Here is a 19,200-nt window from a genome sequence, read left to right as displayed (position 1 = left end):
AGAATTCAAAGACTTGGGAGGATTGTTTGCCATTTATAGAGTTTGCATATAATAGGACCATGCATACTACTACTTTATACTCTCCTTTTGAAATTGTTTATGGTTTTAATCCACTTACTCCTTTAGATTTGATGCCTTTGCCTATTGATGGCAGGAGGAGCTTAGATGGACAAAAGAAGGCAGAGTTGGTGAAGTCACTTCATGAGAGGGTACGACTTTAAATTGTCCAAAAGAATGAAAGGTTTGCTTCCCAAGCCAATAAAGGGCGACAGCGTGTCATCTTTGAACTAGGAGATTGGATTTGGGTTCACATGCGCAAAGAAAGATTCCCAGCCCATAGACGGACTAAGTTGCATCCTCGAGGAGATGGACCTTTCCAAATTCTTGAGAAAATTAATGACAATGCATATAAAGTGGATCTTCCAAGTGAATATAATGTGTCTGCTACCTTCAATGTTTTTGATCTTTCTCCTTTTGATGTAGGTGAAGATTCGAGGTCGAATCCTTTTGAGGAGAGGGGGAATGATGGGAACCAAAGTGGAGCTATCCTTAAAGATCCCTTGCAAATTCCAGATGGGCCAATTACAAGATCAAGAGCTAAGAAGATCAAGGAAGCAATGCAAAGATTGGTGCAATCCACTTGGGATGAAGCTAGGAAGAGCCCAATACTCAAGATGGGCTTAAAGGAAAAAAAACCAGTTTTGATCCACTTGATACAAGCTATGGAAGACATGACTTAAAGATTGGGCCTATTGTTGTTAAGGCTTTCAATTTGTTTAACGGTATTTTATTATTAGTTTAGAAGAAGTGGGCTTGAGGATGCTTGGTCCACGTATGTCTTATTTCTAATGGACTAGGATTATTTTTGGGAAGGCCTTGTATTTTTGGCCAAGGGTTTATTTGGAAAGTTATAATTTTATGTCTTACTAGGGTTTCAGAAGTAACTGTAGCGCGGCGTATGGCACTGTTCATGCTACAGTACCCGACGCATTGTTTACTTAGTGTTTTTGGAGATTGTCTATTTAAACCACTTGTAACCTGATTTGAGAGGCAGACTATATGGAATTATCATTGAGAGTTGAGTTATCTCCTCTTGTTCTTCTTGAACTTCTGAAGTTATCAAGGGTAAATCAAAACCTTTGTGGCGTTCTTCCTTTGTAATCTAGGTTCTTGAGACGGGTTCTTCAATGGGTCTAGATTTTGATATAATCTAGGTTCTTTGAACGAGTTCTCATTGGGTCTAGATTCTCCATCCATATACCTGAGTTTGGCTTTCTTGGGGTTGTTTTTCCAGTATTGTTGTTGGGTCTCAAAGCAAATCTATTGGAGTTCACATCAAAAGTAGATCTAATATATTATATTAAACTATATTAGTTTGTGAGATTACCTTAATAAAATTTTTTGTGGCTCTAACACTTTTGTTAATAAAAGCTCTACCTTATTGTTTTCTTATTAATCTTTTTACTGATAAAAAAGATGGTTGGAAAATGGAAATAGAAAAGTAATTAAAAAAATAAATATAAATATACATTTAAAGAGTAGATAACAAAACAAATATGAGATGATTGATTTAGGCCCTGTTTGGTTTTATAAATGGTCTTAACCTATTTCATCTTATGCACATCTTATCTCATTTCATCTTATCATTTTATTTCATCTAAATATCTAGACATATTTAAATATAAATACTTTTCAATTTTAAATTTTTAAATTTTTAAAATTTTTATCTAATTATTACAACTTTTTCAAACTTTCAAAGCATAGTATTTACATGAAATTCCTTTTTCTTATTCTTAAGCACGTCCCCGAGAGGGCATAGTTGATACATGATTTCTATTTCGTCTTTTGTTTGTTTCGATAAATATACCAATCACTTTCTTCTTCTACTGATTCTTTTCTGGTCGAGATTTATGGATCCATAGGAATTGAAATTATGATTGAAACGACCGAAAAAGATATATGAGTTAATATATGCTCTAAAATGAAAAATATCATAAAAAAATTATAAAAAAGAGGATAATCTCCAAATTATAGAAATGAAAATCGGGAATTGAATTCATTATAGGACTTACTCTTTTATAAGATGCCATGCCGCCACTTGGATTCAAATCGAGATGCTCTAGCACTGCTTCCTAAGAGTAGCGTGTCTACCGATTTCACCGTAGTGGCTTTTCGAAATCATAATAACTGATTTGACTTTCATTTACAGTTTTTACTATTCATTTCAATTAATTTGATAATTGAAATGAAATAAAATATTAAAAAATAAAAATAATAGGAAATTCATTCTCTTTTTTTTTTTTCTTGACAGATAAAAGTAAATAGAAATATATATATATATATATATTCGAAGTGTATTATTTGCTTTGAACTGTGAAAAGATATACTTTCAAGTTATATATTCATGTGAAATAAAAGGAAAATAAAATGAAAAAAAATTAAAGTATAACGTAATAAAATATATGATACCAATGATTTGTTATTGTAACAGATAGAAACAACCATTTCATTCGACATGCATATTTTTTTATTTTCCAATAGATTTACATCTTTCATTAATGAAAATCTTTTGATGTAGTGACTAATAGCTGTGATTGTTCAATGTTCAAGAATTCTTGTTTAAGTAGTTCATATTATCTATATTTAATGTTTTAATCTAAGATTTCAATTCTTCTGTGTCTGAGCAGTAGTATATTATTCCACAGAACTAAAGTCTAAAATACGGAATAAAGATGTGTTTCCATGTACTATACAAAAAAAAAAAAGATTTAACATAGTAACTTTGATATAATACTTTTACGATGAGAATTATATCCCTTTAGGGTTGCCATTTTTTGTAACCTCAATTATTAATGTGAATTTGAAACAATTCATCTAATTCAAATTTCACAATGAACTTTTGGTATATGAATCTCATAATTAACCTAAGGAAATAGAATATTAATAAAATAAAACTCAAAAAAGGATCCCAATTCTCTTAGAATAACTACTTTTCTTTGTGAGAGAATGAATAAAATATTATAATTAAAATTATTTTATTATTATTTATAAATTATTTTTCTTTGTTCTCCAATTTTGTATAACGAATACCTTACCGAGGAATTGGCGGCGTGCTTTACCTGTCGGCTGTCGCATTGGATAGACTACAGATGAGGTGGAAGATTGTCAGCCACAGCCGTTGGTCTGTTAAAAAGTTTGGAAAGAAAGACAATTAGTAAATGACGTGGATTATTGTGAGCTGTCCGATGACTTCATAGGCATAGTGCATTTTGGTGGAGACTGGAGAGCGAGCCCACACTGACACCAAATCGGCCATCACTATTCTGTCGCTGGCGAGTGTAATGGCGTCTCTCCGTCTTCCTACTGCCTCGCGTCCTGCGTTTAGAGTCCCTATCACGGCAGCATCGGCTCCTCTGTCTCTACCAGCCTTCGCGACTCAAAACTCGGTCAAACTCACCAAGTGGGTTCGGTCTAAGTCTTTCAATCTCGTGCTCTCAGGGGCTCTCACGGTCGGTCTCTCCCTTGCAGGTGAATTTTTCTTTTTGTGTTCTTTCTATTTTGTGCCTATCTTTTGAAGGTACCATGTTCTTAGGGGATTTTTTTATTTCAGCAAGCGTCATGTTTTTCTGGTTTAAAAGATAAACATACCTTATTGCAACTGGGTCTCTACATTGTATGTCATTCATTTTATAGTCGCAATTGGCAGGTTGACAAAGCCCATAGCAGTTAATTATATGTATCATTTTATGGTATGATACATATTTTATTGTTAACATTATGAGATGTGGATGAGAAATAATGGAAAATTTTTTGAGGGACTATAGGTGAAATGGTTAAGTCCCTCATTTAATGGCTCGAGATTGGCTCTAATACCATTTGTAATGATCCGAGGAGAAGGTCCAAGCCACATCTGGGCTATACTTTAAAAGAACTAGTTAATATTACAATTGGAGTCCTTTAGAATCATTAGAAACTGCAATAGCTCTTCCGTCCCTTAGGATCATTAAAAACTGCAAGAAATTCTTCTTCAAGCAATATGGAATCCAATTGTATAAATTCTACCGGAGTTAATTCCAGTTACAAGTGTGAGACTTGAGCTGTAACACGTACAATGGAATGGCTTGCTGAGAACACCAAGGACTTAAGCTGAGGTTATTGTAATATTCTCATGGTTTATAATGGTTCCAATGGGCTCCAGTTGTATCATTTACTAGTCATTTTGGAGTATAAATCCATATTTGACTTGGGTTTTGCTTGAGTCGTTACAAAGGAAAATGAAACAACATCGCAATTCTATACTCTTTTAGGAAACTCAAACAGTTCTGAGCCTCAAGATAGGAGAAATAAAATGTTTGGAGAAAGATGAAAAATCGCAGTTGACAAAAAACCAAACTTTATCTTTGTAGGAATTGGAGTTGCAGAGGCAAAGGTTGGGGTCAACAAGCCTGAATTGCTTCCTAAAGAGTTTAGTCCTGTCATTGATGTAGCCGGGTTCCTGTCTGATGGCCAGGTCAGGTTTCTTTCTTCTTGGTCTTTGATTCAGTCTGTACTATAGCCTTCTGTAAAATTTTTTGCTAATTCAGTTCATTCATTCTCTCTGTACCCTCATTTTTTCCGGTTTTCTTTTTTTAAAATAAATATATTAATCTTATTTCCAAGATCAACACATCTGAACTCTTACATAGACAAGCAATTGTCTGGTTTATAAATTTACTTACGAGTGGTGCCTTTTTGAGTGATTGGATCTTGTGAAGGCAATATATGATAAATTGCTGATGCCCTGTGGTCAGTGAGCAGGAGAAAAGACTGGCTCAAGAGATAGATGATATTGAAAAGGATACTGGGTTCAAGTTGAGAGTTCTGGCCCAGAATTACCCCGAAACACCAGGTATGCTTAACGTTTCTATTTTTGGTGCTCAAATGGTTTACTTGATCGATATATTTGTTGATTTTTAATGTTTTTTTCTATTTAATCAATGGCTTTGTTTCTTTTAAATTTGAAAACATTTTTTCTGGGGAAAATTCAAAATATTAAAGGGCTAATCATTACCATGACCAACATTCTTGTAGGGCTGGCGATTAAAGATTTTTGGCAAGTGGATGATAGAACTATTGTCTTTGTTGCTGACCCCACTTTTGGTAAAGGATTCAAAGTTACTATCTTCTTCTGAATACCCATAGATTTTCATGTTTATGGGTCTATTTGACCAGGCAACATATTGAACTTCAATGTTGGGGCGTCTATTGATCTGGACATTCCTCGTAGTTTTTGGAGCCGATTGGCGGGGAAATATGGAAATATTTTTTACTGGAAAGAGAAGGTAGATTGTTAGTTATTGCCTGGATCGCTGTATTTTCTTAGGGTTGATTACTTTTGTTCTTCGTGGCTGAGTTTAATTTTGTTTAGATTACACGAGGTGTTATTAAAATAGTACTTAATGTTTCCTTCTGCCTAACACAGGGGGAAGATGCATCAATTGAAGCAGCTGTAATGGCAATATCTAATTGCTTGAAAGAACCTGTAGGCCCAAATAATTGCTCAGAGGTAAAATAGTACCAAAATGGATACTAAAAGATAGTTCTCTCAATTGTACTCATCAACAATTTTGTAAAGTATGAGAATGCGTTCATGATTTCTACAGCTAGGTGTCAATACTAAGTAATATTACATAAAAGGCAGCAAAATTGTGAATGCTTGTTTCCTCTGTCCTATTGGAACTACAGCCAGTATATGTATTTATAGAGAGTCATGTGATGCTGTTCCGAAGAGGGCCACAGATTGAGCAGTGTCCTGGTTTTTAAGATAATCACACTACTAGTTCTAGACTGCAAATATGTACTTTCATCAACATTCTGAAAGGAGGATAAGACCTCGGCTCCTAAGTTTGTCTGGAAGGAGGCTAGGGACAAAATCACAGGCTTCAACTTTAGGCACATCTTAGATTTATGCCAGCGTACATTTGTAGCAAACACCACCAAACAAAATATGTGGTGCTGGTAGGTTGTAACAAGAGGGTGTGTCGGTTTTTTAAAGTACTACTCTGTTGTTTAATCTGCCATATGTCTATAATATTTAAGCTTTCAAATACTACAGGGCTATATGTTATTTCACATTTATTATTATTCTGCATAAACTAGAAATTTAATTTTCTTGACATCTTCCGACGAGCTTTAATAACGTCGATTTAGATTTCTTCTACCACGTAATAAATCTTAGTTTATGTTTTTATTCATATGCAGAATTCAAAGTTTTTTGTTATTGTTACTTTGGACAGGTTGGGGTGATATGAAACTAAAAGTTTTCCATCTATAGATTTGTGTAAAACTATGTTCTAACTCTTTGAATCAGTAATTTCTCAATTCGTTTTGGTCTTTCAAAACACAGGGCACATGCATATGTCTGCCCCATCTACCTGATCTGCAGAAAATAACCTGCTATATATCATAAGCATTCCATTATCACATTCTTTTACCTGTTGCATCGATTGATCTTTAGATGATTAGCATCCCAAAAACCACGCCACTCTTTTTTGTCTCAAATATCTGAACAATTGTGTAGTCAATCAAAGGTTAAAGTTGAACAATTGCTTCTTGTACTGTTTTAAGTGTGAACATTCATTGATGCAATGTATTGGTGAAGTGCAAATATAGTACGGCACTCTGTTATTGTATATTTTTGTTCTAGTTGTCTGACAGTTAGGTAACAGCTTGTTGTATGAGCAGTCAGTCCTATTTTAGGTTCGTTTTCTTGCAAAACAAAGAAGATAGAAAGGCAGGAGCCATTGCCATTGAAAGCGGATTTACTAGCAATCGTTATATATATGATGGCTTGATTTAGTTTGAGCATTTCAGTTCATCTTGTACGGCAAGAGGTATCATGCTCAAGTCTAAGGTCTTGTTTGGCACCCAAGTATATTTTATCAGTCTTTTTTTTCAACGTTTTCAACTTTTCTCATAACTTCATTCTCAAACATACAATAAACCTAAAAAAGTTTTATATTTCTAATTTTCATCTGATTATTACCCAAACACTAAAATTAATATAAACTTCAAAACAAAAATACTCTAAAAAAAACTATATTCAAACAACTTCTTAACTTTATTTATCCATTTTCACGAGCTAAAATACAAACATTATTTTCAAAAATATTTATTCAAAATTTTATCTCCATTCTAAACGGTACATTTATAAAAATTCTCAAAATTCTGAAATATTATCAAAACTCTCAATAAATCATATATGTGAGGTTTATTGCCTTTTTGAGAGTAATCCTCTAGAACTAGCAGTTTCAAATATGAACGCATCATATGGGTCAAAATTATGAGTCCTGCTAGGGTCAAATTTTTTGTTTTTTTGTTTTTTTTTAAAGAATTTTTTAAATCCCTTTAAATATTTAACAAAAAGAGGAAAAAATTCACAAATTCATTTAAAAATACTTTCTTAACAATTAAATAAAAAAAAAAAAGAAGGAATCGGTAGCTTTTGTTGGGATGCATCATTTCCCCAAAATTATATAGTCAATCACTGTGAAACTATGGCCAAATCACTTATCGACATGAATTTAAAAGTCGACATGAGAATTCTCAAAGTTCAAACATCACTCAAATATAAAATGCTTTTCAATTTCAAATTTTTAACATTTTCATCTAATTATTACCTAATCATTGGTTAAACATGAAAATTAATACAATTTTTACAAACTTCAAAACAAAAATACAAAACTAAATGCGATTTTTACAAATTTCAAATCAAAAATAATATTAAAAAATAATATTCAAATAATTTTTTAACTTTATAATATTTTTATTCAATTTTTTTTTTCTCTCATCTCTTAAAATCAAATGAAATAGATGTACTCACTCCTATTTAGAAAATTATGAGATACTTAGTGTCCAAACATGCTTTATTGTCTCTCGACACATGGTTGTATACTCGGGTAGATATTAACAATAGTAGCTGCGCATCCGCATGATTTGTGATATAAATTATTAATTGTTTTAAAGTATATTCTATTCTTAGTTGTTTTTTTAAACTTTATAGTGAAGTCCAGGCTTTTAAAATTTCATATTCTCTCAAATTATTTTTTAGTTTATAACCATTTAATGCAAAAATAGATTACATGTGAGCAAAACTACTTGCTTCAAAAATTATATATGTGATAGGGTCCAGGAAGAAGCTTGATGAGACTGTTCTTGTGTGGTGCTTTTTCCAAGCTTTAGATGCGGTTTGGATATTGAGATGAGATGAGATAATTTTAGATGAAAGTTAAATAAAATATTATTAAAAATATATTTTTTAATATTATTATTATTTTAATATTTGAAAATGTTGAATTATTTATTATATTTTATATATAAATTTGACAAAATTGTAATGATGAGATGCGATGAGTTGAGATTATTTCTCGGTCCGGGCTTAGTTATCATTATTCTGTTGCTGTTGTGATATACCATCTTATAGCATTTGCAATTGCCAGCTGACTTCACATGGATGAAAGATATACTTCCCCACCAATGTGAACCTGCTGCAGTTCCTCCAACCATTTCATATCTCTGTGTTACCATCTTGATCCCAGAAGGCAGAAATAGATAATGTAATTAATAGGATGTTCATTATTTGCCGTTTTACTTGGTGGGCATATGGCTATTCCCTCGAGAGAAATCAACAGTATTGATTTAGGAAAGCTTTCCCGGGGGTTTAAAAAAAAAAAAAAAGGAAAAATACATGCACGTCTGTTCATTCTCCTAAAAACCCTGCAATAAATTATGGTCAGACACTCTCCAGCACCAGCTTTCTTCTGCCTTCTGTCATCAAGAATCTTTTGCCCAGACTGAGATATTCCGTCCTTAGGTGTCTAAGAGTGAGAAATCCTAGAAATTTCTCAAAGGGTCAGTGTGGAGCCATTGCATGCATGTGGTTGCAGCATCGTGTTAGTGGAATATTTGGCTGTTCATGTTCAATTTCTCTAAATTACTCTGTTATTTTGATCAACCATTACTAAATTAGACTTGGTACGTTTCAGGTTTATTGCATATATATTACCAAGAGCCGTACTCCCAGTTCTTTAATTCATGAATAGATACCATTACTGAGTTTTATTCTCTCTTCTTCACCAACAATTTTCCTATCTAAACTTGAATTATCTGAAATCAATGAATACACTTGTAACAGAATTAAGTACAAGAGAAAAAGCTCAAAGGAGACTATATATAAAATACATGAACAAATAAACGTAGTTAACGTGAAAGATGTAATCCTTCCAACTTCTCTCTTTCATAGCTTCCTCATTCCGATGATTCTCTGCAGATCATCAGGTCGACAAGGAATTGCAAGGGCTCCTTCCTGGGAAAACCCGAATTCTTCCTCGGCCTGTTTTAACAACTTCAAAAACTCGGGATTATTGAGATAACCCAGTTCAATGACAAACCTCTTTGGTTTCCAGCCTTCAGTTGCAACTACAACAAAGTAGCCTTGTTTCACTCCTTTTAAGAGTGAAATACTAGTGTGCAGCTTTCCCATAATGGAGCCTAGAATTCCATTGCTTCCCTTCCTTTTTCCCCTATAATCTCCAGGTTTAGCCATGTTTCAGTTTAACTCCGAGACAAGAAGATGTTTTCCAGGTTCTACCACAAGCAAAAGTGGGTATATATAATGCATCCAGTATCAAACTCCAACAGCAGATAAGAAAAATTGCTAACCAGACAGCTTTACTGTGGGACCATTGCATGTGGTACTTCATAAATTATCAGTTTCATTGCACCCCCTTTTCAAGACGAAATTAGCTGTATCTTTGATGCATTATTTTTCGTAACCTGCAATAATGGGGTCCAGAAGAACACCTGGAAGGACAAACGTACATATCGTAAAAGGTCATGAGGACTTCTGCAATTCCTTCGCTCTCTCCTAAAATATCTTGGTGTTGGTTGGTCTATCATTTTTAAGTTGCTGATGTGCTATTCAAACGTCCTTTCCTGGAAAGCAGCCATGGGAGTACTCCATTAAAAGATAAGTTTAGTTAGAAGAAAACAACAAAGCTAACATAAATGCACCAGCTTGGAGGATATAGAAAGAAACAATCCCAACTCTTACAATGAAAGAGACTAGGTCCCATTTAAAGCACATAGAGGATAGACTCATGGAGACTAGAGGAAAATGCATCTATGGCTGGGGCCATTCACGCGGATGCATGTCCTCTCAGGTTCTCAGTGAAGCCCTTAGAGTTCACTTATACAAGCATATGATGCAGACTAAATACTCAAAAATAATTAAAAAGAAAAAGGGAAGAAAGAAAAAAGGCTGCACCTTGTAAATGTTTGAGATGTGAAGGAAAAGCTCAAAACAAGGAAAGTGAGTATTTTTTTTTTTTAATGAAGGCGAGAGTTAAGTATCTGGAAAATTGCAAAAGCCGTATACCAGTAAAAACTTTAATTTTGCTATTTATACCTTACCTTTTAACTGGTCATTCCGATGTGAAGGGTAGAAAAAAACAGAAGAAACCTCATTCTCTCTTGTCCCGAAAGCTCTCTCACAAACCTCCACCCATCTCTTAAAGATCCTCCCATCTCCATCCAGATCAGTTGCTCCACCTTTCCTCCAACTCTTCGGTTCTTCCCTAAGCTGTCCAGTGGATTTTTTCCAACTTCTTTTCATGTTTTTCGACTATAGCATAGAGATTGGCCGATCTACTACTTTTCAGTCACCTATGACCTTCATGCACCACGCCACAAGATGCCTCATCTGCCGATCCTTCAACTTCTAGAAGAATATTCCAAACGAATGGCACGTATGTCTTACACATGATCCAAACTATGCATGAGATTCACACGTACTACAAGAAATAAGGTCATTTTGTTGCAGGTGGAGACAAAAACAGTGAACAGTACACCGAAAGACACCGAATGCACCGTTGCACCGTTTGCTCCTTTGTATTGTTAGGCACCTCCCCACCTCCCCATGAATCATGCAGCAAATTGCTGCAACGTACTGATCTGCTCTCCTATAAATAGGAGAGCTTAAGTGTGTGGAGTGTGTAGCAAAAAAGAGCAGAGAAAATAGAGAGTGCTGTGTGTGTAGCAGAGAAGTGTATCAAAGTGGGTGAGAGAGAGATTTCTGTAAAAATCATTTTATAGTGAAATTACAGTAGCTGTGGACGTAGGCAATTGCCGAACCACGTTAAATTTCGTCCCTCCTTTATTTAGAATCGTCTCTGTGTCAGAACAGCTCCCAACAACTGGTATCAGAGCACTGGTTCGAGCTGTCCGAAAATTCAAGTTGTTCAAAATCAATTTTTGACAACTCCACGGTGTTCCTCGCGTCGAGACGAATTCGTTGCCGCAAACGGAATCGAAAACGGAGGTCGGACGAGGCTACACGTGCCTCTAGAAGATTGGCGCGTGCATCTGCTGCAACTCACGCGCCCCACGCGCTCCGGAGGTTGAAGATGCGTGCACCACACGCTCCCACGCACCCCCACGCGCGCCAGAGGTTGAAGACGCGTGAAGGACATGCGCCCACGCGCCCTAGAGAGGTTCGACGCGTGTGTCACACGCGCCTCAGTCTCCCCCACGCGCCACAGTACTGTACGCGCGTGTTCTACACGCGCCCACGCGTTGCCATGCGCACTGTGCAGCGCGTGTATCTCACGCGCCAGACAGATCAGAACCGTCCATTTTTCAGATCTGTTTTTGGCTAGATCTAAGCCATTCGGAGTCCGATTTCGACGATCAAATAGTGCTTTCCAACTATTTGGATCATTCCGGACTCATCCATACGGTCGAAATTTTGAGATTCGGCATCAGTACATTGGATCTGAACCATCCACGTGTTGCAGATCATTTTGGGCTAGATCACGCCAGTTGAAGTTCCATCGCGACGATCAAATAGTGCTGACAAACTATTTGGATCATTTCGGACGCAACGGTGATCTTTGTTTGTTTGAATTTGAACTCATTTGTAAAGTTATGGCTGGAGAAGAAGCTAAAGGTGTTGGTATCGAGAAATTTGACGGTACAGACTTTGCCTACTGGAGAATGCAGATAGAGGATTATCTCTATGGGAAGAAACTACATCTTCCACTCCTAGGAAGAAAGCCAGATGACATGAGCAATGAAGATTGGAGTTTCCTTGATAGACAAGTGTTGGGAGTCATTCGACTAACACTGTCAAGATTAGTTGCACACAATGTGGGAAAGGAGAAGACCACGGCGGATTTGATGAAAGCTCTATCGGACATGTACGAGCAGCCATCAGCCAATAATAAAGTACATTTGATGTACAAGCTATTCTACTTGAGAATGGCAGAAGGAACTCCAGTTATTCAGCATCTGAATGAGTTCAACACCATCATCAATCAATTAGCTTCAGTGGGGATTGAATTTGATGATGAAGTACGTGCATTGATTGCTCTAGCTCAATTGCCAAAGAGCTGGGAAGCCATGAGAACAGCTGTTAGCAATTCTTATGGCTAAACAAAGATGAAGTATCAAGATATCCGGGACCATATTCTAAGCGAGGAAGTTCACAAAAGAGATACAGGAGAAGCATCAACTTCCAGTTCTGCCTTAAACCTCAAGACGAGAGGTAGAGGAGCTAGTAGAAGTTCAAATCGGGGCAGATCGAAGTCCCGAAGAGGCAGAAGTAAATCAAGGTCCGGAAAACAAGTACAGTGCTGGAATTGTGGCAAGATTGGCCACTTCAAAAATAATTGCAAGGAAGCAAAGAAGAAGAATGAGCATGACTCTGTTAATGCCACAACAGAAGATCTCCAAGATGCCTTACTCCTTTCAGTCGACAACTAAATTGAATCTTGGGTGTTAGATTCGGGAGCCTCGTTCCACACTACAACACACCGAGAAATCATGCAGAATTATGTCACTGGTGATTTCGGGAAGGTGTACTTAGCAGATGGTGAAGCATTGGAAATCGAAGGCATGGGAGATGTACCAATCAATCTGCCCAATGGAAGTGCATGGTTGCTACAGAAGGTGCGACATGTTCCCAAACTCATGAGGAACCTGATTTCTGTAGGACAACTTGATGCTGATGGGCATTCGGTACTATTTACTGGTGGCACGTGGAAGATAACAAAAGGAGCTATGGTAGTAGCTCGAGGCACAAAAACAGGTACTCTATACATGACTTCAAGTATTAGAGATACTATTGCAATTGCTGATGCAAATGCCAACTTATGGCATCAAAGGCTTGGTCATATGAGTGAGAAAGGAATGAAAGTACTATTATCCAAGGGGAAGTTACCAAAGTTGGAATCAACTGATTTTGAAATGTGTGAAGGTTGCATTTTTGGGAAACAGAAAAAAGTTAGTTTCCTGAAAAATGGTAGAACTCCAAAATCTACAAAGTTGGAGTTGGTGCACACAGATTAGTGGGGGCCATCCCCAGTCGCTTCTCTTGGAGGATCGCGGTACTATGTTTCATTTATTGATGACTCAAGCAGGAAAGTATGGGTTTATTTTTTGAAAAATAAATCTGACACATTTGATACTTTCAAGAGGTGGAAAGCAATAGTTGAAAATGAAACAGGCTTGAAGTTAAAATGTCTGAGGTCAGACAATGGGGGAGAGTACATCGACGGAGGGTTCAAAGAATTTTGTGCTGCAAATGGGATTAGATTTCAGAAGACTATTCCCGGGACACCGCAGTAGAATGGCGTAGCTGAAAGCATGAACAGAACTCTCAACGAACGTGCCAGAAGCATGAGGCTGAATTCAGGATTGCCTGAATGTTTTTGGGCTGATGCAATTAACACTGCAGCCTATTTGATTAATCGGGGACCTTCAGTTCCCTTAAAGTTAGATCTACCAGAGGAAGTCTGGAGCGGAAAGAAGGTAAATCTTTCCCATTTGAAAGTTTTTGGCTGTTTATCATATGTTCACATAGATTCTACTGATCGTAACAAGTTAGAAGCCAAATCTAGAAAATGTTTTTTCATCGGTTATGGTGATGAAGAATTTGGCTATCGATTTAGGGATGATAAAAATCGCAAAATCATCAGAAGTAGAAATGTGATACTTAATGAGCAGATTCTGTACAAAGCTAAGTCACAAGCTGAATCTGAGGAACAGCCAAAGAAACTTGAGGTTGTTGACTTTGATGTTACTCGAGTCAACACTGATCAGAACAAGGATCAAGAAAATGATGATACACAGATCGAACAACGTACACCACTCACTGCTACTCGAAGATCTTCAAGAACAATTAGGCCACCACAGCGGTTCTCACCATCTCTATACTACATCTTGCTAACAGATAGTGGTGAACCGGAAAGTTATGATGAAGCTCTACGAATTGAAGATTCGATCAAGTGGGAGAAAGCCATGCAAGATGAGATGGAGTCACTGATGTCAAATCAGACATGGGAGCTAACTAAGCTTCCAAAAGGCAAGAAGGCTTTGCACAATAAATGGGTGTACAGAATTAAAGAAGAACACAATGGTAGCAAGCGCTACAAAGCCAGAATGGTCGTGAAGGGGTTTCAACAAAAAGAAGGTGTCGACTACACAGACATTTTCTCTCCAGTTGTAAAATTGACAACGATCAGGCTAGTGTTGGCAATTGTGGCTGCAGAGAATCTACATCTTGAGCAGTTAGATGTGAAGACTGCATTCCTTCATGGTGATTTGGAGGAAGACATCTATATGCACCAGCCACAAGGATTCTCAGTGAAGGGAAAAGAGAATCTAGTTTGCAAACTGAAGAAGAGCTTGTATGGCCTAAAACAAGCTCCACGACAATGGTACCGGAAGTTTGACAACTTCATGTGCAGTAATGGATTTACAAGACTGCAGGCTGACCATTGTTGCTATATGAAGAACTTTGACAAGTCTTATATTATCCTACTATTGTATGTGGATGATATGCTCGTTGCAGGGTCAAGCATCGAGGAAATCAATGAACTGAAGAAGCAGTTGTCAAAGCGGTTTGAGATGAAGGATTTGGGTGCTGCAAAACAAATCCTTGGTATGAGAATTATTAGAGACAGGTCTAATGATACTCTCAAGCTCTCGCAGGAGGAGTATGTGAAGAAGGTGCTCAGAAGGTTTAACATGGACAAGGCGAAACCAGTGAGCACACCCTTAGCTAGTCACTTTCGACTAACTAAGGATCAATCGTCAAAGACGAAGGAAGAGCAAGAATGCATGAACAGAATACCCTATGCATCTGCTATTGGTAGTCTTATGTACGCCATGGTCTGTACAAGGCCAGACATTGCACAAGCAGTGAGAGCTGTGAGCAGGTACATGAGTAATCCAGGAAAGCAGCATTGGGAAGCAGTCAATTGGATTTTAAGATATCTACAAGGCTCTTCAGATACGTCACTATGCTTTACAAAAGCAGGTTTAAAACTACAGGGATATGTAGATGCTGATTTAGCAGGTGACGTTGACAGCAGAAAAAGTACTACTGGATTTGTGTATACGCTGGGTGGTACAGCTGTATCGTGGGCTTCTAAGTTACAGAAGATTGTTGCTCTCTCAACTACAGAAGCAGAATACGTTGCTATAACTGAAGCAGGGAAGGAAATGGTTTGGTTGCAGTCATTCTTGGAGGAATTGGGAAAGAAGAATAAAAAAGGCATTCTGCACAGTGATAGTCAGAGTGCTATTTTTCTTGCAAATAATCCAGCCTTTCATTCCGGAACAAAACACATACAGTTGCGATACCATTTTATCCGATCTCTTCTCGATAGTGGACAGCTGATACTTGAGAAGATTCGAGGAACAGAGAATCCTGCAGACATGTTCACAAAAGTAGTTACTGCTGACAAACTGAAGCTGTGTATAGCTTCAGTTGGACTTCGTACTTAAAGGGATGACTTGAAGTTGCTGTGATAGTTGCTATAAAGATATGTAGACTCATTTGTCTCCAAGTGGGAGATTGTTGCAGGTGGAGACAAAAACAGTGAACAGTGCACCGAAAGACACCGAATGCACCGTTGCACCATTTGCTCCTTTGTATTGTTAGGCACCTCCCCACCTCCCCATGAATCATGCAGCAAATTGCTGCAATGTACTGATCTGCTCTCCTATAAATAGGAGAGCTTAAGTGTGTGGAGTGTGCAGCAAAAAAGAGCAGAGAAAATAGAGAGTGCTGTGTGTGTAGCAGAGAAGTGTATCAAAGTGGGTGAGAGAGAGATTTCTGTAAAAATCATTTTATAGTGAAATTACAGCAGCTATGGACGTAGGCAATTGCCGAACCACGTTAAATTTCGTCCCTCCTTTATTTAGAATCGTCTCTGTGTCAGAACAGCTCCCAACACATTTCTGGCGACCCAAGTCACCGGAAATAATACCGAATTTCACCACTATTAACTATTACCGACTATATATATTTGCCAAGAGCCGCTATTAAAGAGCCAAGTATGTGTTTTTTCGGCTACTTTTAGAATAGCTAAAAATACACATTATTTCCGACAATAATAATAGCCGCCAATGTCAAAAAATTTGTCGCAAAAAAATTTTCCAAGATCCATCATCCATTGCCAATTTTATTTCCAGCCATACATTTTTCGCCAGAAATATATATTAGCGGCTACTTTTCTAGAGCCGGAAATAACTACTATCTTCTTGGAATAGTCAATTTTATTGCGGCGGTTTATGTTTGCTAGAAATAAGTTGTTGCAGCTACAATTTTTAGCCGGAAATAGTTGCTGGGCTATTGGAATTGGCCAAAAATTTTATTTTGGCTGACTATTTTCGCCGGAAATGCTTGAAATCTCAGCATACTTTTTTAGTTCGTATGTTGTTTTTTCCCTGATAGTTATTTATTTTATGACAGGTACTTAATTGTTAATAAATTAATAAATATTATATTTGAAGAAATTTATGTTTGCTTATAACATCATTCAGATAACCTCAAAAGTACATATTTGAAATTCACCACTGCCAATGTTTTAAGTTTTACACCATACCATCCAACACATCACAATGGAATATAAATTTACAAGTGAAATTTTTTCTATATGGGTTGAACTTTGATTCTATCGATCTTTGACAGCTTCTGAAATGTTTTTGCTATATATTTCTTGATATCTTGGTTCAATCCTGTAAAAAACATAAACAAAAAATAAATCATGAGGTTTTAGATTTATATTAACCACCATAAAAAAAAAAAGTTACAAAAAAGACCATCACTTTATATTTAGTTCAAATAAAGCAGTAAAGAACCTTTATATCATAACTATACATTGACAAGTTTCAACTTACACAGAGCTTGCGCACTTCACGACTATAAATATTATTTATATATATTGACCATATAATATATATTAATTGAAGCGTATGTGATTCCATTAATCATATATAATAATATCAAGAAAATATTAGTATCAGATGACAAATTGATGAATTAGCTTAGTATAGTAGGTAAGCTGGGACTATATATATATATATATATATTAATCTAGCATATAGTTATTTGTTTGCATTGATCATGATCTCAAATCTTTTTGTGATTTTCTTTCTTTGTGATTTTCTGTTTAGGGATTATTATATATATACGGAGATTATATATAGGAGACTGTTAGAGCCACAGAGAGAGTGTCACGAGAGTTTCTATGGATCCAGAAGTGTAATGCCTAGGCAATGGCTCTTTTCCGGAGGACATGCATGCAGGTGGCCAGGCTATAGCTACCTCGACAATGACTCTTGCATATTGAAAATGATAGGATTTAGGAAAAAGTTGCAATATACCCAATTAGTGTATAAAAAATAAGACTATTACTATCCATGGGTCCTTCCAACTAGATGGCAGCACTTGACATTATAATAGCAACTCTCAATGGGGCTTATAAGTGCATATCTTACTGAATATGCAACAACCTCATGTACACATGCATGCTACCTACACTGAATCTGGAATTTCAAGCAATATTAATGAAAAGAACCTATTGTTATTCAAAGGGCAGGTTCCTAATTAAGAGAATGGCGGCAGATTATTATGACTTCTTGGTCTAATATAGCCATTTGATTCGCGTGCGTTTGTGCAGATTTCAGCAAACTTTCAAGAGCGTGTGAGAAAGTTAGCTTGAGATGGAGAAAGCAGCCATGAGGGTCTTTGCTTGAGGTAGAAGGGCAGGTGCAAAATCATGTATTAATTATTTATGGGGAGTTTTTATTAGCTTTAAGATATAAAGCTAGCTACTCATTATATATTCCTTACGCTCAGAGGAATCCCATCACCACCCACGAATACAATAGGTAAATTATCAATGTGGTGGACAAAGTGATGGTCCCCTGATTCACATGCAGCCTATTACATACTAGAATTTTGGGTAAACAATCACTTATCGTTTTATTATTTATTTTTTCTAAACACTGAAGATGGGACATGGTGACAATATCAGTGGGAGCTTTTAAAGGTCATGCCCTCTACCATTCTACGGGACTATAGGAGAACAAAATCAAGTGTATAAAGGATAACAAAATCAAGTGTATAATTAGGGATAAAAGAAATGGAAGATGGTTGACGAGACTAAAGACTTCCACAAGCAGAAAAAAACAAAAGGATTTGAACCAAATGCAAAAATAACATCTAGATAAAAGGCTTAAAAGCTAAACACATTTATGTTTAGTAGTTGAATAAGTATAAGCTGCTACCCATTCAAAATATTATTATTATACTCCTTAAATATTATTCTTGACTGCACATAGAACAGATTCAGTAGAATTAGGTAAAAAAAAAATCTGTCCAACTTATGATCTTTTATGGGACATCCTGTTTTTACGTGTATTTTTACTGAAGGAGTATTTTAATTTAATTAATATATTGATTCTTTTATTTTAAATTATTGTATTTTAATTGGTTTTATTTTAGTTTGATGTGGTGTTTAATTTATTTTAGTCGTTTTATGATTTTTAAAATTGTTTTCATCGGATCAGTTTTTGGACTCTGGAGATGAGGATTGGACCTCATTTCTTTTCCCTCATCTTTTCTTTTTCTTTTCTCTTTTTCTTTTTCTCTTTTCATTTTCTTTTCCTTTTCCTTCTTTTCTTTTTTTCTTCTTTTCTTTCTTCTTCCTCCTTCCTCCCACGCGCGACCTGCTCTCTCTACCTCTTTCCCGTCGCCATCCAGTTGTGTAGCCCAGACCCGCCGCTTGCCGGCGATGTGGCCGGCACCGCCCCCACCGGTCAACTCCCCTCCTGACGGTGCACCACCCCACCAAAAACCAGCCCCATCTGTGC

General features: G+C 36.5%; 1 protein-coding gene across 1 annotated transcript; it reads left to right on the top strand.

Moving 5' to 3' along the window:
- The first annotated feature begins 3,249 nt into the window (after window positions 1-3,249).
- Window positions 3,250-6,111, top strand: LOC122275252 (thylakoid lumenal 15.0 kDa protein 2, chloroplastic). The gene is made up of 6 exons (XM_043084233.1): window positions 3,250-3,528; window positions 4,407-4,510; window positions 4,798-4,888; window positions 5,071-5,139; window positions 5,212-5,321; window positions 5,462-6,111. Exons 1-6 carry the CDS (start codon window positions 3,342-3,344, stop codon window positions 5,552-5,554), a joined length of 654 nt encoding a protein of 217 aa, XP_042940167.1. The 5' UTR covers window positions 3,250-3,341; the 3' UTR covers window positions 5,555-6,111.
- Window positions 6,112-19,200: the final 13,089 nt, after the last annotated feature.

The sequence above is a fragment of the Carya illinoinensis genome, chromosome 9 (assembly GCF_018687715.1).
Source record: "Carya illinoinensis cultivar Pawnee chromosome 9, C.illinoinensisPawnee_v1, whole genome shotgun sequence".
Lineage (NCBI taxonomy): Eukaryota > Viridiplantae > Streptophyta > Magnoliopsida > Fagales > Juglandaceae > Carya > Carya illinoinensis.
The sequence above is the reverse complement of the archived record's forward strand: the minus strand, read 5'-3'. Positions and strand labels throughout refer to the sequence as shown.